At 33.8% G+C, this 25,141-nt stretch overlaps 3 protein-coding genes across 8 annotated transcripts; 2 read left to right on the plus strand and 1 right to left on the minus strand.

Moving 5' to 3' along the window:
- Position 1: 1 nt before the first annotated feature.
- On the plus strand, positions 2–5,019 carry LOC110826235 (protein DEHYDRATION-INDUCED 19 homolog 3-like). Of its 2 annotated transcripts, XR_015817517.1 has the most exons (6): positions 2–365; positions 1,775–1,917; positions 2,519–2,596; positions 3,273–3,529; positions 3,872–4,026; positions 4,645–5,019. XR_015817517.1 is itself a non-coding variant. In XM_088214809.1 (5 exons), exons 1-5 carry the CDS (start codon positions 290–292, stop codon positions 4,754–4,756), a joined length of 666 nt encoding a protein of 221 aa, XP_088070935.1. In that variant the 5' UTR covers positions 3–289; the 3' UTR covers positions 4,757–5,019. The 2 variants fall into 2 exon arrangements, 1 of the variants encoding a protein (XP_088070935.1); XM_088214809.1 differs by lacking the exon at positions 3,872–4,026 and having other exon boundaries at positions 3–365.
- Positions 5,020–5,802: 783 nt separating this feature from the next.
- On the minus strand, positions 5,803–9,512 carry LOC110826226 (RING/U-box protein). Of its 4 annotated transcripts, none has more exons than XM_088214800.1 (4): positions 9,384–9,512; positions 7,562–8,761; positions 6,471–7,443; positions 5,803–6,266 (listed from the first exon to the last, which is right to left on the minus strand). In XM_088214800.1, exons 1-4 carry the CDS (start codon positions 9,459–9,461, stop codon positions 6,013–6,015), a joined length of 2,505 nt encoding a protein of 834 aa, XP_088070926.1. In that variant the 5' UTR covers positions 9,462–9,512; the 3' UTR covers positions 5,803–6,012. The 4 variants fall into 4 exon arrangements, with proteins under 4 accessions (XP_088070926.1, XP_088070927.1, XP_088070929.1 ...); XM_088214801.1 differs by having other exon boundaries at positions 7,562–9,030; positions 9,384–9,502; XM_088214803.1 differs by having other exon boundaries at positions 7,562–8,867; positions 9,384–9,471.
- Positions 9,513–17,956: 8,444 nt separating this feature from the next.
- ATK4 (kinesin 4) lies at positions 17,957–25,095 on the plus strand. 2 transcript variants are annotated; one of them, XM_088214810.1, is made up of 19 exons: positions 17,957–18,470; positions 18,974–19,140; positions 19,225–19,368; positions 19,475–19,741; positions 19,836–19,910; positions 20,260–20,328; positions 20,540–20,617; positions 20,764–20,901; positions 20,989–21,070; positions 21,164–21,259; positions 21,341–21,517; positions 21,600–21,706; positions 21,818–21,996; positions 22,091–22,252; positions 22,351–22,604; positions 22,718–22,881; positions 23,128–23,319; positions 23,979–24,490; positions 24,622–25,095. In XM_088214810.1, the coding sequence occupies exons 1-19, from the start codon at positions 18,353–18,355 to the stop codon at positions 24,752–24,754; spliced, it is 3,114 nt and encodes a 1,037-aa protein (XP_088070936.1). In that variant the 5' UTR covers positions 17,957–18,352; the 3' UTR covers positions 24,755–25,095. The 2 variants fall into 2 exon arrangements, with proteins under 2 accessions (XP_088070936.1, XP_088070937.1); XM_088214811.1 differs by having other exon boundaries at positions 17,958–18,470; positions 19,839–19,910.
- Positions 25,096–25,141: the final 46 nt, after the last annotated feature.

Below are 25,141 nucleotides of genomic sequence, written 5' to 3' on the forward strand. Positions count from 1 at the left end.
AGTTATTTTCAACAACAAAAATTACTAACAAAAAAATAAAATCTCCTCTCGACATATCTCACTCTCTATCAAGACACACAAAACCTACCCCGTAATCGTCGACCATCTCTGCTTCGTCATTGACTCCGGGTATTCTTTTTCGTTCAATTCAGTCGAATTTTTTGGTTGCTGTCTGAATCTGAATCAAAGATCGGATTTTGAAGCAAATCGGGCGAGACTTGACTGATTTTCGTAGCTTTTTAGTATCGGGTAATTGAGAGAGAAATATAGTGATAACTGAGGATAAGAGATGGATGCTGACTCGTGGAGTGCTCGTCTATCTTCTGCCTCGAAGAGATACCAATCTGCTCTTCAATCGCGATCTGGTAAGCTCGACATGTAGAGGGTTTTAATGTTGTTTTAATGTTTTTTTTTTTCCTTAATTTCTTTTTGGAGTGATGGAAAAGAATGAGAATTGAGGTGCGCACGGCTAGTTTTTTTTAGTTAATTTGAGCTCGGTGTTGAAGTTTAGTTGGTATATTATGTTTCGTTGCTGTTTTGTATGAGTTCTTGAGCCAAAAAAATTGAAGTTGCTTGATTGATTGCCGAGGAAATGATGGAAAAGAATGAGGGTCGGAGTGGGGATAGCTTTAGTTTCGTTTTAGCTAATTTGAGCTAGGTCTTGAAATTTGGTCGTCTAATTTCTCGAGCCATGGAAATTGCAGTTGCTTGATTGATTGGTAGAAATGAGGAAAGTTGATATAAGAGGACGTTTACAAGAGTGGAAAAACTTCAATTTGCTTTTACCGAGTTACAGAACTACCTTTTCATAGCTCAGGGTCCTGGAGTTTTGGGTTTATTCATCATCTGTAATTCGTCAGTAAATCTCTTCTAAGTTAGCTTTCTAATGACTAGTTAGCCTGGAAGTTACTCAAAACTGAAGAATTCCATTTTCTATGGAATTTTTATGACGTTTGATTACTCCTTGTTGGAAAAGGAGGGAACACTAAGGGGGAAAAGGCAGGAAACTTTGATATAATTAATAAGCCAGAGAAGTTGGTTTGGCTGAGATCTCTAGGGGACAAGGCTGCTTCCTTGAGAAAGGAGATATGAAGTTGGAATTTTAGTAGTTACAATATTCATTATGTTTCTAAATGGATCTCTTTCTCTGTCTCATATAAAATGAAAGCCAAAACATCTTTGTCGTGAAGATCTGAAAGGAAAATTTGACTCCCGTGTTTTCTTTATGCTGCAGAATTGAAAAGTTGAAAAATAAAAAAAAAAAAAAAAAAAAAAACTGTTGTTTCAGAAATGCATCAACATGTGATTGATTTGTTTGAGCCTGTTAAATAGGGTTTAGCATTCTATTATTTCTTTAGTTTTTGTCATGTTGTATTTTCAACTGAGGATTTTTTGTGAAATAAAGTGAATTTGCTTTTGAGTTTATCCTAAAGAATCTACAATTATAGAATTTCATATGGGCTTATCTGCAGAAGTTATTAGATCGTGTTTCTATCATTCCTGGCTGACGGCCAGAAATGCTTTTATATTAGATAATATTGTTGTATCGAGACAGATTCTTGTTACGTCACATGCGGGAGCATGTTTTTATTTCTGTTGTTTTTCTCTAAAACATCTATTATAATTTTTTATTTATATACATATATATATTTCTACTTTCAATAACTAACTTCACTCTGGCAAATCTCAAAAGTAAGCTTAGGCTTTTGAAGCCCATATATCGAGGAACTCTGTGATCTTTACCCTATTTGACCAACTCTATGCAAAACTGCAGATATGTTCATGGGGTTTGAAGAGATAGATGGAGATGATGATATAAGAGAGGAGTTTCCATGCCCGTTTTGTTCAGAATATTTCGATATTGTTGGCCTGTGCTGTCATATTGATGATGACCACCCGTTGGAGGCAAAGAATGGGGTATTAACTTTGATTATACCTATTGATAACCAAAAATTTATGTGTCGCATATATAATTTCCTTCCCTTATGAGTGGCTTCAGTTTCAGCTAGATTCTAATGATCTTCTATTAGAGCTGTCTAGTTGGTTCTGATGGTTGCGGTTCGTGTGTATTAAGATTTACTTCAATATGCTGTGATATAATATGGAAAGTTATTATCTTATTAAATGATAATGTCAGAAGTTACTTATGAGACTAAATGTTTTACAATATCAACGTGGGATTGAGTTGAAAGCTAAACAAGAAAAGAGTCAGCATACTTTAGATGAACACACAGTAATGAGCTTTAATCCAACTGATAGGTTGGTTGTTTTTCTCAAAACATTTTATGATAATGTCTTTAGCCCATAGGTGGCTATAAGGGTACCTGATATGCTTGGTAACATATTGACTTGAAGATCATAGGTCAGTCCCCTCCATGTGTGACTGGACTATTGAAGGATTGTAACTTTTGGTTTGACATTTCTTTACTGTATAGCAGACAAGAAGCTTTTTTTTTTTAACTCCAGCAGTGAAATATGATGCTTAATTTCACTTATGGCATGGCCCGTTAATTTGCAGGTGTGTCCAGTATGTGCAATGAGGGTGGGAGTTGATATGGTTGCTCACATAACATTACAGCATGGAAATATATTCAAGATATCCTTCTCATCAAGTTATTAATTTCGTGATAATCTGCTGTTGCATTCCTTGAACCATTTTGTGGAGAACTCTGCATGTAGTCTGATAAATGTGTGAAACTGCTTTAAGAGTGCATTTCTCTTTCTTTAGGATTGCTTCGGAAAGTTGTGCAAAAGCTTTCTTATCTGGGTGCTTTCTCCTGCACAATTTTCTTTCTGGCTATTAAAGCTAATGGGAAAAAGAGAGCCAGAAGGGACAGGATTCCTCATGACCTTTGCTTTTTTTGTCTTTTTTTCTTCCATGTAAAGAATTGCTTTCTCACAATGATGTGGCTATTTTTGTATCAGACAAATAATGTGATCTGTGCAGTGAAATAGAACTAGAGCTAAATAAGTTAGATTATTGCATTTCCAAGAAGCTTAACCGTGCTCACATGTTTTACTGAAAGCTTGACCAGCTTATCAGGTTTGAAACAAATTTTAACTCTTGAGGTGACTAGGCCATGCCATTGTCTTTGTGTTATGAAACTTCCTCTGCACATTTGGATATGAGCTAATTCTCATAGATGGGATCATTTTCCAGATTTATGAACATTTGCTTCTCCCCTTCACTCCGAGACAAACTTTTCTTTTTATATCCTTCCTGAAGTAATTAAGTAAATACTGCAAGGTAAAATTCCTTAACTACCGATTACATGCAGCGGAAGAGGAAATCACGTAAAAGTGGATCTTACTCAACTCTTTCTCTTTTGAGGAAAGAATTGCGCGAAGGAAATCTGCAGACTCTATTTGGGGGTTCGTCATGTATAGTGTCCTCATCCAATGCAGCACCTGATCCATTGTTGTCTTCATTTATTTTGCCAATGGCTGATGATTTTGTCAGCGTTCAGAGTCACTTGTCTACTGAAACAAGCCCAGCCAAGAAAAGTTCAAATGCAAATGTAGCAGAACGGTATGTTATGCATGTTTATTTGATGACTTGAAAGTTGAAATGCTCTATAAAGTGTTGATATCTCATTATAGCCAGGTTATTTGCTGTTGTACTATAGAAAAATAATTTGCACCTTCTTGAAGAGAAGTAATTAGATGCTCCCTCCAAACATCCCCACAAGGACCAAAAAAATGAAGTGGCCATTAGTCCTTCCTTCTCCCCTTCTGCCAGTAGGAAAAGTGCTTGCTGGTTTGTAGGAATCATTTGTTTGGTTAGACTTCTGAAAGAGGTTTGGAGGTGTAGGTTATGGATGCCAATATCTCGAATAACTCTCCACTTACCGTTGTTACTAATGGAGTGCAGGCTTTCTTAGCACTAAAAGCTAATACCAGTGCACGTTGATGGAGTACAGTAGGCTTTCGCAAAATATGTACCAACTGCATCTTTTCTTGCTTAGGGTGGTGTATCTCTGGTGGAATTTAGTGGGGAGTAATGGGAGGTTGTGCCTAGAACACAAGGTGATGAGAGACAGCTTTGGATTTGGTAGAAATTCATGACATTCATCTTATCTATGCACAAGTTGTGGAACCATGATCATTTGTTTGTCAGTATTAGCTAATTCTTTTTCTTTGCTTTGGCATGTACTTTCTGCTTCATGTGTCAGAATCTAGGGTCCTCGCAGGACTTAATGGTACCATGCGAGGTCTAGACATTCAAAATGTACTTGAATGTGATACCTCACAGTGCTTAACGCTGCTGTGAGAGGCGGTCTCATATTTGAATGTGCATATTTGCACCCATATGCACTCACATGTAGGCATGCATACAGGCAAGTAATTGGCTTGTTAAATGGCCAAAGTTATAGGTACTTAAATCTGAAGAGCTGATGAATTGCAGTATGATAAAGCATGTTGATGTTTTGGTTGATGACCTCTAGGGTTAGATTGTGAAAGATGGTATTTCCTTAACAACCTGCTTTGGGTTAGACCAACAGCATTCCAACATTATGTAAAGACACTTGTGTTTTTGCCCTGCTTAACCTTTCATTACATCCCAAGTCTACATTTTGCTGCAGCATGTTATCAATGTGTTAGCTAGCGTTGCAAGATCTAATATTTTTCGGATTTCGGTGACAGAAACATCCCGTCATCTCCTCCTCTCTCAGTCAAGGATCAGGAAGAGAAGGCAAAACGATGTGAATTTGTTCAAGGGCTTTTGTTGTCGACGATTCTTGATGACATTTTATGAGGAGGAAGAAAAAGGGGCAAGTACTCATGGTAGCTGCTGCAATTGTGGATTTGAAATTTGGAAGAGAGAGAGAACCCTGCCTCCAATCTTATGTTTGTTTGTAGTTAATATAACAATGTATTACAAAGTGTTTGAATAAGGTGTAGGAATGAGTGTAAGTTTATTTTGGCTGTGAACTTTTAGTTATTAGGCCACCAATAACAGACTATTTGATCCTTTAATTTGAGGTTCTTATTATATTAAAGGATAAAAATTAATAATAACTACTAATTATATTATAATAATAATAAGATCTTTGCATGAAGTGTACTTCATATAATGTGGTTGGCACTTGGGATTATGAGAAAGTTGAGTTATCAAATGGAGGATTTAGAATTCACTACAAACCAACAAAGAAAGGAAACATTTGCTGTTTTCAAAAAGAAAACCCAAAAAAAAAAATAAGACCTTATAAAAATTCTACATTATATTTGAACCATCTAATTTTAGTTTCATGTAAGACCATTTAAGCATTTTTGAAGAATTTTCAAACATCTTTTCCTTAATAAAATATAAATTTACAAACTAATTTTATAAAATTTCTAAGTTTGTTCCAAATATCACCTTAGCAAAAACAAAACAAAACAAAAACAGGCACACCCACAATCCAGACAGCCCTAATTCCAAAATTCAACTAGGTTTAAAAGTTCAATCATAACACCATTCACTGAACTGTCAAATCCTAAAACCACCCATCATTGGTGGGAAAACCTGTTTGTCTCCAGTAGTATGATTTCAAGCTCTCACATGTATTTGTCTTCCAAACACACTGATCAAAAGGTAGAACAGATGTAGTCCACAACAAGCACAGTTTAGCATGAAGGAAACTCCAACATCATGTACAATGGTTAGCCCGCATAGACATCAAGCACAAAAAATTCCATAACACCCACATTCACATACGTCATACACAGAGATACAGACATACATATGGTTACTGGCATAATGCAATCAAGGAAATTCTATATCATGCAGCAAACAAGGAATCAATACTAACAGAGTTCTGATTCACCTAGAAACAATTGACTATTATAATGATAAATTAAGAATAGAGAGCCCCGTTTGTGCTCAATGTCAGTGAATCATCTCTATAGACAAAGTTACAAGAAAGGCCAAAATAAAAAAAGGAAGAGAAAAATGGTGTCTGGTCTACCTCCAAAGTGGAGGAAAAGAAGGGGAAAAAAAAAGCTATTTAGAAAGATTAACAGCATCAATATCTAAAGACCTAAACTCAGCCATTGAGGAAGTCTTGTGTCCATGATCCTCTTAACTACATCTTTTACAAAAGAATCAAAACAAGATGAACAACAACCTTCCATCAGACTTCTCTGCCCTATAGATGTGACCTCAACATGAGGACACAATAATGGTGGAGGCACAACGTGAACCTCGTTTCTCCTATGCTCAAGTCCGCATGCAGCTAAAATAGTGTGAATAGAACTCCTCACAATGTCTGTGATAGTACCATTGCCTGAATGAAAAGAAAAAAGTCATCTTGAGCATTTACGAAAGAACGGAAGCCAAAAGCCTGCCCTTTTTTGGATAGAAAGCGAAAAGCTTGTTCAACTCAATCATAATGCATCTAACAGCATAATTGTAGCCTTAAGTGCTAAATTTTTCTTATGAATAGAAAAGAATGCATGATCATTAATAATCAAAACTTTGTTCTACTTACCTAACTCGGTATCTCTTGACAAATTCTTTAAATGGGTTTCGACCATTACTTGCAATTGTTCCTTGGCTTTGGAAGAATCACCCTCTTCTCTTGGCATAGAAGGGGCCATAAAACCATCAGATCCAAGGTTGGACCTGCTGCTGCATTGATGAGGCTGCTCCCTACTAGTTATCGAATTGATCCTCAGATGTTCAGGCCAAAGTGTCAAATTGACAGACCTATCCATAGTGCTGGCAGTCGGTTCCTCAACTGAATGACTTCTCAAATGGTCTGATCTAGAATGAAATAGGTTCCCATCTTGCAATGAAGAAGAGGAATTATCCAGCACTCTCTCCTCAAAGAATGTGTTCTGTAACATTCCTGCTTCGCGTGTCCTTGCAGGCTGAACTGCTATTTCCCTACTTTGATCAGTCAGGGAGTTCGGGAAACCGATACCTGAATTGGCAGTTGTTATGCCGTCATTTCTAGTAGCCAATGTTCTGCCAATAGAAAGGATATTCTGTATGTGTCGGTGTATCCAGCGTCTCCCTGATAATGTAGGTGCCCCAACCCCGTGTACCGGAGAAGCAGCCAGAGCATCTCTAGTAAGAACTCTAGGAGATGAAAGATTTCCTAATCCTTGGACAAATGGTGCACGAGGAGAAGGTATTGAAATAGGATCCAAACCACCGCCTAAATTTACAACAGGTGATGTTCTACTATATAAGTTGTTGCTTGGTGTCCTCTGATCAAGGGACAGATTGGGAGCTTGAGAACTAGTAGATCCAAGAGCAACCGGTCTACAACCATCACAGTACCAATTGCCTTCAGGTACCTCTCGCCCAAGTCCAACGCAATAAGTGTGAGCAGAAGAATCACAAAGATCGCAGAGTAACATAAGGCCATCATCTCCACCTTGGTGACACTCAGTGCAAATTACATTCTCGTATGGGTCAAGGAAGCTCCTGAGTTCTTCTTCTGTTGGCTGGTAGACCTGAATACAGAAATTTATACATTTAATGAAGAAAAAAACATATATATATATATGTACAGAAAAGCAGAAAAGATTCTCAAGAAGAAGGATAAGCAGGAGACTGGGCAGCATATAATACCTGATCTCGCTCTGGTACTTGTATCACTACATCTCTCAAATCAACTCCGGTTGTTGATCTTGCAGGCTTACTAATTGTTTTAAACCTCTGCTTGCACAAAGGGCAACGAGATTCCACCTTTGCCCACTCCATGATGCAGTTAAAACAAAAATAATGACTGCAGCAATCTAGCGTTCCTCTCAACCTTCTTTTATCTTCCTCAGACAGACAGATTCCACAAACCTGCTTTACCACTTCACTTCTCACTTCCTCAACCTTCTCCTTACCCTTTCTTCCAGAAGGTCTTTTACATGGAAGTACGGCCCCCGTTTGACGAGTTCTCTTTGAGGCTGATGAACTCCTCAGATTAGTTCTCAAATTTTCACACAACTTGCTGGCTTCCCTTACTTGCTCTCTCTCTTCCTCAGATATTGTATATTCATAATCTGATGATCCAGACAACGCAAAATCTGAATCTGATGACATAATGTATCTTCTCTTCTTCTGACCTGAGTTCTTGCTCTTTTCCCTCACAACCGGCTCAGTGACCAAAAAATCACCATCTTCATCATTATCACATCCTTCTTTTCTCCCAAAACCACGTTTTTTCCTTCCTCCCTTCCTAAGAGGTTTCTTGGAAACTGAAGATTTCCTCCTCTTTTTCCTGCCTCTAACCGAACTCTTTTTCCACGTTCTTTTTCTGCCTATTTTCACTTTATTTCTCTTTTTACTCACTGCAGGCTCTTCCTCCTCATCTAAGGCATCATCTTCATCGAGGGTGAATTCCTCATCATCATCATCATCATCTTCCGCCCCCTCCTCCTCCTTCTCACTGGCATCGTAGTCCTCATCGTCTTCTTCATCACATGACACCCTTTTCCTCTTTTTTGATGTTTTAGTCCCAAGCTTGCCATTATCTGAAGAACCCCTCTTTTTGGCTTTAGCCCTCCCAACTTTCTTGACCCCTCTCTCTTGAACCTCCTCCTCCTCCTCCTCCTCCTCCTCCTCCTCCTCCTCCTCCTCCTCCACAAAATCACCAAACCCTACTTCCAACGAACACCCGTCTAAAGAGGAGCAGTAATCGTCCAATTCGCCATCAGATTCTTCATTTTCCTCATCAGACACCACATAATCCTCATCTGAATCATCGGAAACTTTATCAGCCGATCTACCTCTATTTTTGAAATTGCTTTTGCAACTAACCTTCCCTCTCCTCCCCATCTGTCTTGCACCCAGACACAAGGCCAAAACACCAAATATCAACCCAAATTCAGACCCAATAAATATCAAATATTCGTTGAACTCAGGAATCAATACCAAATCAAATCTGCATCAATAAAAATAAATTCCAGGATTGCTCAATCCCCCTCTTCCCCTCTTATTTCTTGCTTAGGCTCTACTCAAATCAAATCGGGTATTCACATTAATAGAAACCTTGCATGGCAAAACAATAAAAACCTCTTTATACCCAATATTCCTCGCCACCCGATCTGTATTAACAAGGCAAACCACAATCTAAAAAAACCAAACCAGAACATAAACAAAATATTACCCAAAGCCCCTTTCCCATTCCAAATTCGTTTTGCCTCTGATTTAAAGAACATTAAAATATACCATTTCCGCACCCATTCCCCCAGCTAAATTCACCAACAGACACACAGAAATCATCACCGAATTTCCAAATTTATAAACAAATTAATTATTAAAAAAATTTCTACCCACCGCTCGTTAATTATTAAAAAAATTAAAAAAAAAATCTAGCACAAACAACACATACATCTATCACAAACAACACATACATATATTTTAAAAATAAAAAACACCGGAGAGAGAAAGTTGGTACCTGAGAGGAGGAGGAGCAGGAGGAGGAAGAAGAAGAAGAAGAATAAAGCAGCGAAAATAATTTTGGTTTTCGTGACATTTTCTTTTATTTCCCCCCCCCCCCCTGATATAAACGTTTTCTCGTTTCGGCTGTTCGCGTTATTTATTTATTTTATTTATTTATTTATTTATTTTTTGCGCATCGACACATACGCAACTGGATGACATCGTTCCCAGTGAAATGACGCAAATACCCTCCTTCGGATTTTTAAAAAGCGCAGAGCAGTTTAACTGTTATTTTGACTTCATACCCCTCCCAAAAAATGGTACTTTATAAAACGGTTATTCTTTTATATATATATATATATATATATATATTTTTTTTTTTAATTTTATCAGTTTTAAAATAATTGGACTAATAAAATCTTGCTTTTAGAACTAATGATTTTTTTTTAAAAAAGTAATAATGATTTAATTATTTTTATTTTATTTTTAATCAATCAATATTGAATTATGAAACCTAATTTCATAAAATATATTTATTATCCACTAAATTATTATAACAATTATTGAGCGTATTTTATAAATATAATTAAACTAAAATCTAACCGCACGTATTGTGTTTCTAAAGGTGTGCGCGAAAAGCGACAGTACGCGTGTACGGCTACGATTGCGGAAGTAATTCCGTTTCGAGAATCGGACGGTGGATCCGCATTGGATTATTTTTAATTCAGCCTTCGCTGTCCAAATTAGCACACTATTAATTGCTTTTGTACGTTTAAATTAAAACATTATATTAAAAATTTTCTAAACTCATTTTATTTTACTGTACTGGGCAAAATTTATTTAATTTTAAAAAAAAATAAATAAATAATATTACGTCATTAACGGAGTTTGGGTAACGGTGTGCGCAACCCACGGAATGGACGAAAGAAAGTTCCAAGCCAAATCCATGGGCCTTTATTCCTCCCCGTTTTTGACCCAAAAAATAGGTTGAATTTTTTCCGTAAGCAAATTATTAAAATAGTTTTCTCAAATATTATTGTAATTTTAATTAAAAATTATTATAATTATGTCATTTTTCTCGTATTTATTTAATTAAAAATAATAAATTAATCCAAAAATTACGTCTCGTAATTTCATAATCTATTTTTTTTTTTAATTTATAATTGACCATTTGACACTGATAGCTCGAATTTATATTTTTCGTTAAATATTAAATTTTTTAATCGTAAAATAAATCAAATAAAGGAGTCGATATATCAAATCGCACGTTTACTACAAAACTATCTCGACCTCGGTACAATTTTTAATTTAACAAACCCGTGGCAAAAAAAAAAACATCGTATCAACATCATTGAAATAAATAAATAAATGCATCAAATTTATTTACTTTTTTCATTTGATCTAAATTTATTTTTGACTTACAAAATTATTTCCTAAACAAAATTATAATTTATATAAATATATTAAGTGAATGGATATCCTCTAAATTAGCTTATAAATGGATACCCTCTAAATTTTTTACTTATTAAGAGACTATAATTTATATTTTACCATAAGAAATTTATAATTACTTCTCATTTATTAGTAATCACATGAAAATCAATATGAAACAACATGGTATTGTAATTAATCAATACCCAAATATTTGGTCACAAAATTGGCAAATTCTATGTCCCAAAAAAAAATATATATATATATATATTTCATTTTATACACCCACTTTTGGTGTATTATTGTAAATTCAATCGTATTGGTATAAAATCTCAAGTTTCCTTTTTGGAAATTAATTAAATTCATAAATCAAATAAGATGTGCCTAAATGTGACAAAATTGTTTGGGAAAGCAAAGGGGTTTGTATTTTATTTTCCTATTTCAAAAAAACCATACCATTTTTTAACTCATTGATTTGGTTTCTTCTTATGTGGGACAATCATTTTTTTTTTTAAAGAAAAAAATTATCGGGTACGATAAATTATTACGTCAAAGAGTTATTTCGATGCAAACGCGGTGGATTTGTTGTGAGTATCCTCACGTTTTATCTGAAGATCACGTTAAATATAAAATTTATCATTTTACAAGTGTATTATGAAATTAACAACGATTGATTTAGTAAATTTAAAAGTTGTTTCATTAATACGTCGGTTTAGATTTTGAATCGAAATTAGTGGTAATAAATTATTACGATTTTAATAAAAACATTATATTACGGGTTACTACGAGACCCAATATTTATAAAAGGGCCACAACTAAAGAAGTTAATCCAAGCCTCCTAATATAGCCCACGGGCTCTACAAGATATGAGAGACTAATCACATTTGATGTGTCACAAGATTCGGCCCAATTTATTGGACTTTGCTTAATTAGGAAGATTAAATTAAATTACAAAGTTTAATTTGTAAATAAATGTCAATTTCACATATATTGTATAAATATGATCAATAATTTTATATGAGTGAGTAAAAAAAATAAAAATTTATAAAATCATATAAAAAAGTCCATCATTCCCATTCCAAAATATTATTATATTGTAATTATATTTTGCATAGTAAACTCAAGGAGATATATACTATAGAATAGAGAAAAAAAAAAATTTATTACATTAATTTTTAAAGTTTATGATTATTATAACTTGGTTTTGAATGATTTTCCCATTACACTTCAATTGTTGGTAATTTTTTATTTATAAATACTTAATTTGCTTGTATTTTTCAACAAAAAAAAAATAATAGTTAGGTCATTTTTTTAACACTTTAAAGAATATTTTTACCGATTAATTAAATTAATAAATCGATAATAACGGTGAACAGATACCTACTACATGATAAACTGTTACAAAGAAATGTAAAAAAAAATAAGAGATGTTAAAACCAGGATATTAGAATATCAGTTGATCAAAGTAATCATGAATAATTATGATATTATAAGTTTCGTTAGTGATTTTCTTTATCAAACTATAAGTTACTGAAGAATCATGTATAGCACTAAACAGGGAGTCGTTGAATACACCAAGTACATCCTAACATATAAAATGGGTGCATGAGAATGTTGTGCTTAGTTGGGTATACAATCATAAAGTTAAAAGTTATAGAAATTTCTAAAGACATACTTTATTAACAGATCGGGTAAATCAACAATAATCTACGGATGCATACACATACATAATTAGTTCATAAGAACTCTTGTTGTATAACCATTGATTGATCGATGTTGCTTCCCAGATCAGGAAAAAGTGCAAACTTATAGCTGCAGAAGTAAGAATAGTGGTACCAGAAATAATATTGTTTCTACAAGTAGATATTGAAAAATATGTTCATGAATGCCACTAACATTTACTAAAAGAGTAACAACGAATGTGATAATAAATACAAAAATCATGGTCGATAAGCCAGAGATCATCAAAAACACCAAATAATCGAATATAAAAACTATTTTTTAGTGATAGTTACCCAATTACAGAAACGATCCCACATATTTTCATTTTCAAGTCCCTCTAAAATTGTAGCCGTCGTAAAATCTTGATTTATTTAATCATCGATACCTTCTAAGCACCCAGATTTTGTAAAAATAAATAACTGAGAACTTGTTATTAAACAATATAACAAGATTAGTATTCTTACGTAATAACAAAGTACCGTAATAATAACATAACGTAAAATAATAATAATTTTCTATCTTATCTCCTCGGTCCCTCACCATGTAAACTCCATCAAAACAGTTCTTGAAGATCTCCACATGGCATTGCATGCATTTTTTTTAGAATCTTTAACTTCAAATTATTTCTTTTTTTGTATGGAAAATTTTGTCTGTCAAAGTTTTGGTGCTTTGAAAGTCCATGTCCTACAATTATAAATTAGGTATAGTTTGAAAGTCTTTTGTCCACTAGTGAGATCGATATAGTTTAAGATAAAAGCTAACTCCTACCATGGGGCAGCAACCCATTATCTTCTCCTTTTTAGGGATATTTGAAAAAGAAAAAAGAGAGGAGAAAGATCAAGAGAAGATGAACGTGGGTAGGTTTTATAGCAAAATAAAAAAAAACAAACCCTAAAAAGTTAAAGCCTTTATATATATATATATATATATATATATATATATATACATAGTCCCATATGATTGTATGGCACAACTTTTCAAATAATGAAATGCTTACAAATTAACTATTCACATCTACAACCTGTACTCTACATATATTGTTAATGCCATAAACATATGTGTATATACATAAATATTTTCGAAGATTCCTACGTACCCATATAGTTTTTAATGTCGTATACATTGATTATATATGATAACTCTCTCTCTCTCTATCTCTTTCTCTCTCTTATATCTCTTATAGGATTGACAAATTTTCTTATGATAAGAATAGTTATCGTATAAAAATTTAATTAACTTATTTATACAAAAATTAAGTGATTGATAATTATATTCATGCATTGTTAAAAAGTAATTCGTATATTTAAATGAGTATAATACTGTATTATTAGGGTTTGAACGATCGTCTTTTTATCGAGAAGCACCTCATCACAAAACCCTTTATTATTCTTATTATTATTATAATTTTCTTATACCCACAAAGGCATATTGATGAAAAGAGAGTTGAGTTGTCCAATTCAATGACATGTAGTGTTGATGACATCCATATGCTTAGTTCCCAAAAAATTGTTCAAACAAACCCATCATACCCTAAATTTTTGGGACCATCTTGTACAATTCTTCACAATAATTTATAATGAAGAACTAATGAAAGATATATCTATATATATATATATGTATATGTGTATGCAATAAAGGTATATATGGTGTTTACAACTCCTTAGAATATAACCTAATTCTCCCTTAAAGAGGAACATTGTCTAGTTATCTTTATTTGACAAGTCATTTGGTATGAATAAAAGTTTTAGCATATATTTACATCTATGTTTAATTTATTAGGGTTTTTGGAGGGGGGGAGGCCAAGTGTTAAATTTGAAAGAACATTGATTAGATTCATTAATTTGTTTAAGCTCCCACTTTAAGAAACAATATTTAAACAAATTGGATTAATTATTACTTAATTAATTATTACTTACCAAAGAAATATGATGATGATAAAGAAGATTACAAAAATATAAAAGCGAGAAAAAAAAAATAGTACTTACCAACTTCGGATATATATATATATTAAAGATAATTTTTTATTCTCGTTAAATTTCTACGGACTTAAAATGTGTAATATTTAAACGTGTTGATCACCGCTTACATGAGTAGCCAAGTTAAAAGATTTTTTGGGCAATAATATTCCAAAGTTGGGGAGCAATTCTATTAGACAAACAACATATAATATATGTGCATGTATATGCATATGTATATGTACTTATAATGCTGGTGAGGTTTCTACTTTTTGCATGTACATCAACTCATTATTATGTTGATAAATCCCATGCGGATCAAATCATTTCTTCTCCTAATTTTTCTGAACTCAGCTGGTCCATCACTTATAAAACCAGTGCAACATCCAGATAATACTTTGATTATTTCTTATTATATATGTTTAATCTCTCCCAACAATTGTTAATTTAGATTTATATGTATTTCTCTTATTCAGTCTTTATATATATATATATATATATATATTACATCGAGTTTTTAATTAAGAATGTTAGATTAAGTTTTTAACTTCTTGTCATTAATTTAAAGAAAATTAGTCTTTCCCAGTTTTTTTTTTTTCAAAAAACGTAATATATTTGATAAATATTAATGTCTTCACATCAGTACAGTAATGAGATAAATTAATAATTTTACTGAATCAAATATTACGAGCTGATCACCACCAGTTTATAATACACTAACAAAATAGTAAATTTTATATTTGAACACGTGATATTAAAAATCAGGTAAATTATTTATTCTACTGAATCAAACATTACGAGCTGATCACCACCAGTCTATAATATACTAACAAAATAGCAAATTTTATATTTAAACACTTGATATTAAAGATTAGGTAAATTATTCATTATATCGAATCAAATATTACGAACTGATCACCATCAGTCTGTAATAAACTAACAAAATAGCAAATTTTATATTTGAACACGTGATCTTAAAGATAAAGTAACTTATCAATTCTGCTGAATCAAACATTTCGAGTTGATCACCACCAGTCTATAATACACTAACAAAATAGCAAATTTTATATTTAAACACGTGATATTAAAGATTAGGTAAATTATTCATTATATCGAATCAAACATTACGAGCTGATCACCACCAGTCTGTAATAAACTAACAAAATAGTAGATTTTATATTTGAACACGTGATCTTAACTATGAGGTAAATTACCAATTCTACTGAATCAAACATTCCGATCTGATTACCACAAGTCTGTAATACACTAACAAAATAGCAAATTTTATATTTAAATATGAGGTAAATTATTAATTCTACCGAATCAAACATTTCGAGCTAATTAACATCAATCTGTAATACACTAACAAAATAGCAAATTTTACACCTGAACACGTGATCTTCAAAAAATAAAATTAAAAAATTTTCACTACGAAACTATCATATGGTTAAATTTACATTTACATAATCATAAAAACAATATCATATGTATAATTATTAGGATATGAACACGAGTGGATTATAGAGATAATACCATTTTACAGACAACTATGTCAAAAGGAAAGAAATGGGTCCATGTATTGCTCCATACCAGAAACATGGGGTGAAGACTCATTGAGTATGGTCTTAGTTTGTAGATTTCAGTGCCAAATATTTAAATTCAACATGTGATTAATTGTATTTATTGGAAATTCCAAAGTGATAAATTTAAAAATAAGAAATTAAAATTATTTTTAAAATTATTTTAATAATATATAAAATCAGCATTATGTTTATATTTTTTAAATTTTTTTTTATTTTTAATAACAAATTTGCTTAATCACTCCATTCATATTTTCTTAAAATTAATAATGTATATATATATATATATATATTGTCATTATCTCTCTCGCGTCGAGTTAAGGTATAAACAGATTTAAGTATTGAGGTGTGAAAATTACCCGAAATTCTAATAGTATCTGGGAGAAAACAGAGACAGTCGAGAACAACAATTAAGAATTGTTCTCTGGGGGTAGAAAAGCAAACATCTTGTCTTGTTGCTTCTACCTTAAGGTTAGTTCTAATTTTTTAATAATAATTATACACAAAAATATGTTTAAATCATAATTTTATTTTAGGAAAATAAAGGGGAAATCATATTTAATTATTGATTATAATAATAAATTACGTCAGCTTGCCCCGTGTCTGCTTATCAAAACATGTTTCGGCAGGTCTCTAGGTGGGCCAGGTGGAGCCCACTTTCTACGAGGCCTGTGATTGGGCCGGCAAACCAACGCTTGCCGGCGCTCGTGTTCTTGGGACCCACTTCGAACATCTCTTTGTGGACCCCCTGGTTTTAGATTTTCAGTTTCTGTTACGCGAGTTCCTTTCCTTGACCGAAGCTGTTAGGTTCGGATCCGAACCAACTCTTCGAATATTTTTTAAACGTTGGAGGGAAACAAACGGAAGTAGTGTAAAGACTATATAGTCCCCACCCTTTTCAGGAATTTACATCTTTTGCCTTAGCAATAACCTTTTCTCTTGGGGGTAAATAAGTAAATGCACCCACCAAATATTTCACTTCGCTCATTTCATATTTGCCCATTTTGAAAAATAAAATAAAAATAAAAAGACTATTATTTTTACAAATAATTTTTATTTATAATTTTTATATTTACTATTTTATTTATGATGTAAAAAATTATTTTTTTTTATAATTTTATTGACTTTATCATTTTCATATTATTATAAATAAAGAATTAAAAATTGGTATCCTTTGTGTGGGTATATGCATACATATATACAATATACATTTACGTATATATTTGTAATATATATATATATATTCCGGTCCACGTGGGATTTAAAATTTGTTTTTAATAAATTAATTGGTAATTATAAAAATTAATATTAGAAAAAAAAAATATATATATATATATATATATATATAATTAAAAACAAGAGAGAGGTGTTCACATGTTTACGATGAAAGTTTGATTTGTTTATATAGAATAGTGGTGGCAATCATAGTCTGTTATTATTATAACCTGTTATTTTGTGCGTTTAAATTAACGGTATTAACTAACGGCGTTACCAATTATCTTATGATCCGTTTAAATATACTCTGGCTCTGTTTATTTTAATAATGTATAATTAAATCAGTTTTATTTATATTAATATTAAAATTAATTTTTATTTTTAATTATCAATAATATATTATTTAAATTAATATTTTTTTATTCAAAATTTCAATTATATTTAGTTTTTGTAAAATTTTTATTTCAAATTATTGATTTCTGATAAATTTGGATATTGCTATAATTATATATATTGATTATATGACTGTCATATATATATATATATATATATATATATATACAAATATAATTTAATTTTTCTTTTCAAAGAAGTTAAAATTAGGCCAGTATTTTCTCAGCCCTGAAAATATAAACCGTAAAGGTACCGAGCGCGGGAGGCTCGGAGCCAGGTTCGGTGTATTGCTCTTATCTTCCTTATTAGCGAGAAAACTCAAAAGACAGAAAAAATAGTGAGAGAGGAAACGATAGAAAGTTACAGAGAATTCTTTTTTGGTTTTTTTGGGCGTGAAGCTCGTTTTCCTCTCTCTCTATATCTATCTCTTGTATCCCATTTCTCCTTCTTGATTGAAATCTCATAATCGAGAAGAAGAAGAAGAAGAAAAGAGAAAACACCCAGTTCGGGAAAACACCATTCTTCTTATCTGTCTCTCGGGAAATTTGTCGTACAGAAAGAAGAATTTGGTTCGGTTCTTGGAAAGTTTTAGGACCTGAGGATTAGTGGGAAAGATTTGTATTGTAATCTGAGTGCGGAGTTTGAGTTGTTTTCATCTGTTGGTTCTTGTGAGAGTTGTTTTCGACGAGATGGAAACAGAGCAGCCATTGCCGTTCTCCGTAGCGTCTGTTGTTGAGGATGTTCTTCAGCAGCACGGGACTCGATCGAGTGATGTTCGATTTCAATCTAGGAAAGCTGACGAAGCCTGTATGATCAATCTTTTATTATTACTTTTTTTAGTCTTCTTCTTTGTGCGGATAGAATGTTTCTGATAATCAAATTGGTTTCTGGTTCATTTATGGACGGAGGATGTTTCACTTGAAGTACTCCTCCAATTTTCTGCTAAGGGTTTTGATTTAATATGCTTTTTCTAGGTTTGAAGTATAGAATTGGACAACTTTCTGTTTCATTTAAGAGTCAAATATTGGGGAGACAATTAAATGAATTGAGTTTCAGAAATCCTGTGGTTGGAATAGTAATGTCAATGCAAGTTTTTTGAATCTGAGGTATGCTTATGCCGAATTTTCAAACCTGAGTCAAGATCATCTGTGTATCTATTCATTTATTGTGTGATCGTGCATTAGAAATTCTTTTCATCGTTTGCTAATATGAGTCTTTATTATTTTAAGGAAATTGGAAAATAACTTCATATTTCTTGGAGAATTTCTTAGTCTAATAACCTTCTGATCAATGCTATCGTGGATTTGCAGCCTTAAGAAGATATGAAGCAGCCGGGTGGCTCAGGAAGATGGTTGGAGTTGTTGGGGGTAAAGATTTGCCAGCTGAGCCTTCTGAGGAAGAATTCAGGCTCGGACTGCGAAGTGGTATTGTCCTTTGTAATGTCCTTAACAAGGTTCAACCTGGAGCAGTGCAGAAGGTATTATTTAGTTTCTTCTCCTTGTTCTTCTTGTATTTTGTTATACACAAACATAGAGAGATGACACCTATAACTTCTTGTCAGGTAGTTGAAGGTCCATACGATTCTGTTGTTATTCCAGATGGAGCTGCACTTTCTGCATTCCAGTACTTCGAAAACGTGAGAAACTTCCTCGTGGCGGTGGGGGAAATGGGACTTCCAACATTTGAAGCCTCTGATTTGGAACAGGTAAACTTGAAGTTCTCTGGTTGATGGGAAAAGGAAGTGTAGGAAGAATAGGTATCATTTTGTTCTTATCTTCTATACATATTTTTGTATGTTGTTCCATTCTCAGGGAGGAAAATCTTCGAGGATTGAGAACTGTATTCTAGCTCTTAAATCATATAGTGAGTGGAAACAAAATGGTGGAAGTGGTTCATGGAGATTGGGCGTGAACTGGAAACCACCAACTACCGGGACTGTGAAACACTTTGGACGGAAGAATCCAGAGCTGTTTATGAATTATGTGACAAGGACCTTGTCAATAGGTGACAAGTCTGCAGATGGCCTGTCGAGCGAGCAGTCCTCAAACAGTGATCTTGGCCAAGATCTCAATGAAGGAGTTAGTGAGCTTTACTGATTCTTAATACTAATATTATATTCGTTATGTTGATATGTAAAGCAATAACCATTAGCCTGCCTTGAATTCTAACCAGCAGGGTAGTTCTCGTTCCATAAATATGCTTGTCCGTACAGTCCTCTCAGATAAGAAGCAAGAAGAAATTCCAGTTGTAAGTGTTCCTTTGCTTTTATATACATTTTTTTTTTATAAATATCTCTCATATGTAAGGATATCTAATTAAGGGGTAAATTCTGACTCAGATCCCGTAGAATATAATCTTGTAAATATTATTCAAATCATGACCATGTTAGTTCATCTTTTAGAATGAATGATCCTAATGAAGATCGGAAAACCAAGGAAATGGGAAAATGTACGGGTAATGAAACCAGAGAATATTTTTCATGTGTATCAAATTCTGGCCATACATTTTTCAATTTCCTTGTCTAACTTAAATATTTGTTCTTACTAGTCTTTACAATACAGTTTACTTAAGCGACAAATTATTCTTCTTATGACAGATTGTGGAATCTATGCTGAATAAAGTAATGGAGGAGTTTGAGCGTCGCTTGACAAGCCAAAGTGAGGCGGTGAGTAGCTGCGTAATCTGTCAGTGGTGTTGAACCTTTTGAAATGAACTGAGAAAAGTCCATTGCTACACCTCTAGTCAATATGATTAATGTGTAGAACAAAATGAAAATATGCTGTAATGGTCTGATTTGACATATAAGAATCATGCATACACTTTCTTTTTTATCCAGTGCTTTAGTTTATGATCTATTTCTCCATGTAATTTGACAGTTGAAAGCAAATGCAAAAGATATATCAGGACTTGATTCGATCGATGCTCTCCAAGAAATTGATTCATGGGATATTAAGGTACAGATTAGGTTTTATCTTGGAATGTTAAATGTGAGGCAGAAAGGCTTGCTTGGGTTAAAGTATTAGAATCTCAATTAGGCCTTTTTTTGAATGCTGTGTACCTTGACCACTACTCAATGACATCGTTGATCCAATGATTTAAGGTTGAAGGAGCTGCAACACAGATCAAAGAAGATGAATGTCAAGAAGTTCAAGAACAAAATTCTGGTTGTGATGAAAGATCAGAAATTCCTTTTCTGAGACATCAGATATTAGTTCAACAACAACAAACAGATATTCAGGTAATCTATAGTAGCATCAATTTTTTATTACTAAACCTTTTAGCCTGTTGTCATGATCTATATTCAATTGGAATCACTTCTTCGTAGGAACTGAAAGAAACTTTAAATGCTACAAAAGCAGGAATGCAGTTTTTTCAGTTGAAGTACCTGGAGGAGTTCAACAATCTAGGTATTGTTTTAAAGTAAATTGTTTCCTTACATGCTTTTTTTTATTGTTTTTAGAAATGAGAATCTTACTCTGGTTTTTGGCTTTCCAAAATAGGTAAACACTTGCATGGTTTAGCTCATGCTGCTACAGGATACCGGAGGGTTCTTGAAGAAAACCGCAAGTTATACAATCAAGTTCAGGACCTTAAAGGTGCAATTACTAGTTTAATTTTTTGAGGCTGACGGACTAAATTAGTTACTTACTAATTAGTGGTTGATGATATATTATTAGGAAATATAAGGATCTACTGCAGGGTAAGACCTTTCTTGGGTGCACAACCAAAACATTTGAGTAGTGTGGATAACATAGATGAAGGAACTATCACAATTATCACTCCTTCAAAATATGGAAAAGAGGGAAGGAAATCATTTACTTTCAACAAGGTCTTTGGTCCTTCTGCAACCCAAGGTTAGGAAGTTTCCATCATCTTTTTCCTTCATGCTTTACGGTCTTCAATTTAAATCCTGACCAACACTTCTTTTTCCTGCAGTGGAGGTATTCTCAGATACGCAGCCATTAATTCGGTCTGTTCTTGATGGTTATAATGTCTGCATATTTGCTTATGGCCAAACAGGATCAGGGAAAACTCACACTATGGTAAGAGTTACACTAATTAGATATTCGTCTACTATTATTTTGGTTCTTTACTCGTAGCTTCCTTTTGATTTCCCAATTAACTACGTTTGTTCTATCTCATGTACCATCCAGACGGGACCAAAGGAACTTACAGAAGAAGGCCTAGGTGTAAACTACAGGGCACTAACTGACCTGTTCATTCTCTCAAATCAAAGGAAAGAAACCATTTGCTATGATATTTCTGTACAAATGCTTGAGATCTACAATGAGCAAGTCAGAGATCTCCTTGTGATGGATGGCCAAAACAAAAGATATCCTTCATAACACCAGCTCTTCCTCTTTGTATTATTATGTTTTTTTCTCAATGTCTGGTGGCTCTTTTTTTTTACCTTAACACTTTAATACACTAGAAATTCGTAATAGTTCTCACAGTGGAATCAATGTACCAGATGCAAACCTTGTACCTGTATCATCAACATCTGATGTTATAAATTTGATGAATCTTGGGCATAGGAATCGTGCAGTAGGTGCTACAGCAATGAATGACCGGAGTAGTCGGTCCCATAGGTGCAGATTGGTGATTTATTTGTTTTGTTTGGGAACATTGACCAAGTCATATTCTGTGCTATGCTTCTTGCTAAATTCTACATGGCTTCTATCTGCAGCTGCCTTACAGTGCATGTTCAAGGAAGAGACCTCACATCTGGAAGCATTCTCCGTGGATCTATGCATTTGGTTGACCTGGCTGGAAGTGAAAGAGTTGACAAATCTGAGGCAACTGGAGATAGATTAAAGGAGGCACAGCATATCAACAAGTCTCTAGCCGCTTTAGGAGATGTCATATCTTCCCTTGCTCAGAAAAATTCACATGTTCCCTACAGGAATAGTAAACTCACCCAACTGCTTCAAGATTCACTTGGTAAAATCATTTTGTCTAACCCACAAATTTGTTCTCTCTCTCTCTCTCTCTCTCTCTCTCTCTCTCTCTTTTTCTTCTCTTCTATAACTGTGTTTTGGTCTACACACTATCAGGTGGGCAGGCCAAGACACTCATGTTTGTTCACATCAGTCCCGAGCCTGAAGCTCTTGGAGAAACACTCAGTACACTTAAATTTGCTGAACGGGTTGGGACTGTTGAACTGGGTGCTGCTCGAGTAAACAAAGATAGCTCAGAGGTGAAAGAGCTGAAAGAACAGGTTTAGCTGTGCTTCAAACTTATGACTTTACTGATTCCTCATTTGGAAACCCATATTTTTGTTATTGTATGAATATTATCTTGTATAGCTGTCTATTGCCGTTACCCCTCTTTCTTATTTGCATAACAAACTTCTGAAACATTTTCTTATTATTGTTTCTCTTATTTCCTATTTGATTCATCCTGTTTGGTGTTATGCCCAAACTTTAAGTAATTTTTTTATTTGTTTCTATTATCTTGGTACCAGATTGCCAGTCTTAAGGCAGCCTTGGCAAAGAAGGAAGGAGGAGAGATGGAGCAACAACCGATTCCTCGAGCCAGGACCCCAGATAAATCTCGAAGGAAGTCGCTTGGGTTTTTGCCTACACAACCTAAATGGCAGGGCCTGGGAGGTTTTTCCAATCATACGCAGCAGACAGAAGATTCAAGTAGCATGGAGGTATGTTTTACTGTGTAATGTGTAATAAATGGTAGGCCAGTTTTACCATAGTAAGATGAATTGCTCAGAGAAAATTATAGATGATCTTTTAATGTTTACCCAAGCCACTAGAGATTTTCTAGAGAAGCATTATGGGAAGTGCCTCATGTTAAAAACTATAGCTGAAATCACATTTTTATTCATACTGCGTTTGGTTTTTTATATTTTTATTCTTCCATCACTACATCTTCATTATTTGATATACTGAATTTAGTTATAATTTCCACATTGGATGCATGATTGAACAAATTTTACAGTAATATATCTATATATATATTCTATTGAGTTAAATATGGAATTCGCTTGGGCTTAGCACGTTGTTTTCGTTATTATTTCATTTATATTTTGTTCTTATTCTTATTCCATAAAATTAAAACTTAGAGAAAACCCAATCCTACTTCAGGCTGTATACAAGTTCATCATGGTATTATTGATAGCATGAGGTAGAAACATGTCCTTAAGGAAACAAAAATGATAAGTTGTTGAAACAGCTGGATGCTTGAGATCTTTGAATGAAAGTTCATCATTAGTCCATTTGGTTGGTTGGCAGTATCTCTCCAAAGTTGAACAAGATACGGAAGGTTGAAGAAAGATCTCACATTATCTTGCTGGCTTTGCAGGTTCATGGTAACTCGAGAAGACACAGCCTTGATCTCCATGAGCTAATGAATTCACCTCCCTGGCCACCTGCTAGCAGTCCCTCAATAGCAGAGACAAAAGAAGATGAGAGAGAATGTAGTGGTGATTGGATCGATAAAGTAATGTTGAATAAGGATAATGAAGTAAGTAAAGATGAAAACCAAGCAGGAAATTGGGAAGCCGAAAACAGACAGCTCCCTCAAAAGTTATATAAAAGTTATATCTGCGAACCAACGAAAGTATATCCAGAGCAAACTTTGAGTAAACTGCCTGTAATCAGTAAAGACAACCAAGAATTTGAGGTACAAAGGATTCGGTATGAAGCTGCCACTACAGATGAGTCTGATGATGCTGCAACTAGTGATTGCTCAGAAACAGACCTGCCATGGCAATTAAATCTTCAACTAAGTGAAACTAGAGCTACCAACATTCCCAGCTTGACTTCGAAAGCAAAGAAAACGCAACCCAAGATAGCAAAGGCAACGGAGACTAGGTGACTATTCTGATAATTCGTTATCTGTTTTACTTTCTCCTCGAAATTTTACATATGTAGCATCAAATACTTGTATTGCTACCAAATGGTTGAATCAAATTTCTTGACAAACATAATATGTTGGCTTGTAGGAGCTTAATCCCATCACTAATTCCTGCACCAACAAGGAAATTACCAAATGGTATTGGTTCACATATCCAGAAGCCTGGAAGACAGGCTGTTGCAGCCGATGGAAGGCGGAAGACTGGACATGGAAAGTACTGAATAGTGTGGTTGAGTTGAGGGATTCTTGTTCACTTTTGTATATTTATTTTCAGATTTGTAGAGTAAAAAGGAGAGAGAGAGAGAGAGAGAGAGAGAGAGAGAGAGAGAGAGAGAGAGTTTTCACTCATCAAAGGGCAATAATTTCAGTTGCCCTGTGTTTCTGCGGTGGTGATCATGATTCATAGGAATCCCACCTTCATGGTTTTTGGTTTGTTATATGTCTGTCTGATTTTCTTTTTCTTTGTGATTTCTGGTTTGTCCTTTTCTTCATCTGTTATTACATAAGAAGATTGGTAAAAGAAAAACACCAATTCAGAAGAAATGGAGAAAGTGTTTTAACATCTTCATGCCTACTTCCTGCATCTTTTCTGGTTTTGGTTGGTGCGT

This window comes from Carica papaya, chromosome 3 (assembly GCF_054855325.1).
Source record: "Carica papaya isolate Zhongbai chromosome 3, ASM5485532v1, whole genome shotgun sequence".
NCBI classification, from domain to species: domain Eukaryota; kingdom Viridiplantae; phylum Streptophyta; class Magnoliopsida; order Brassicales; family Caricaceae; genus Carica; species Carica papaya.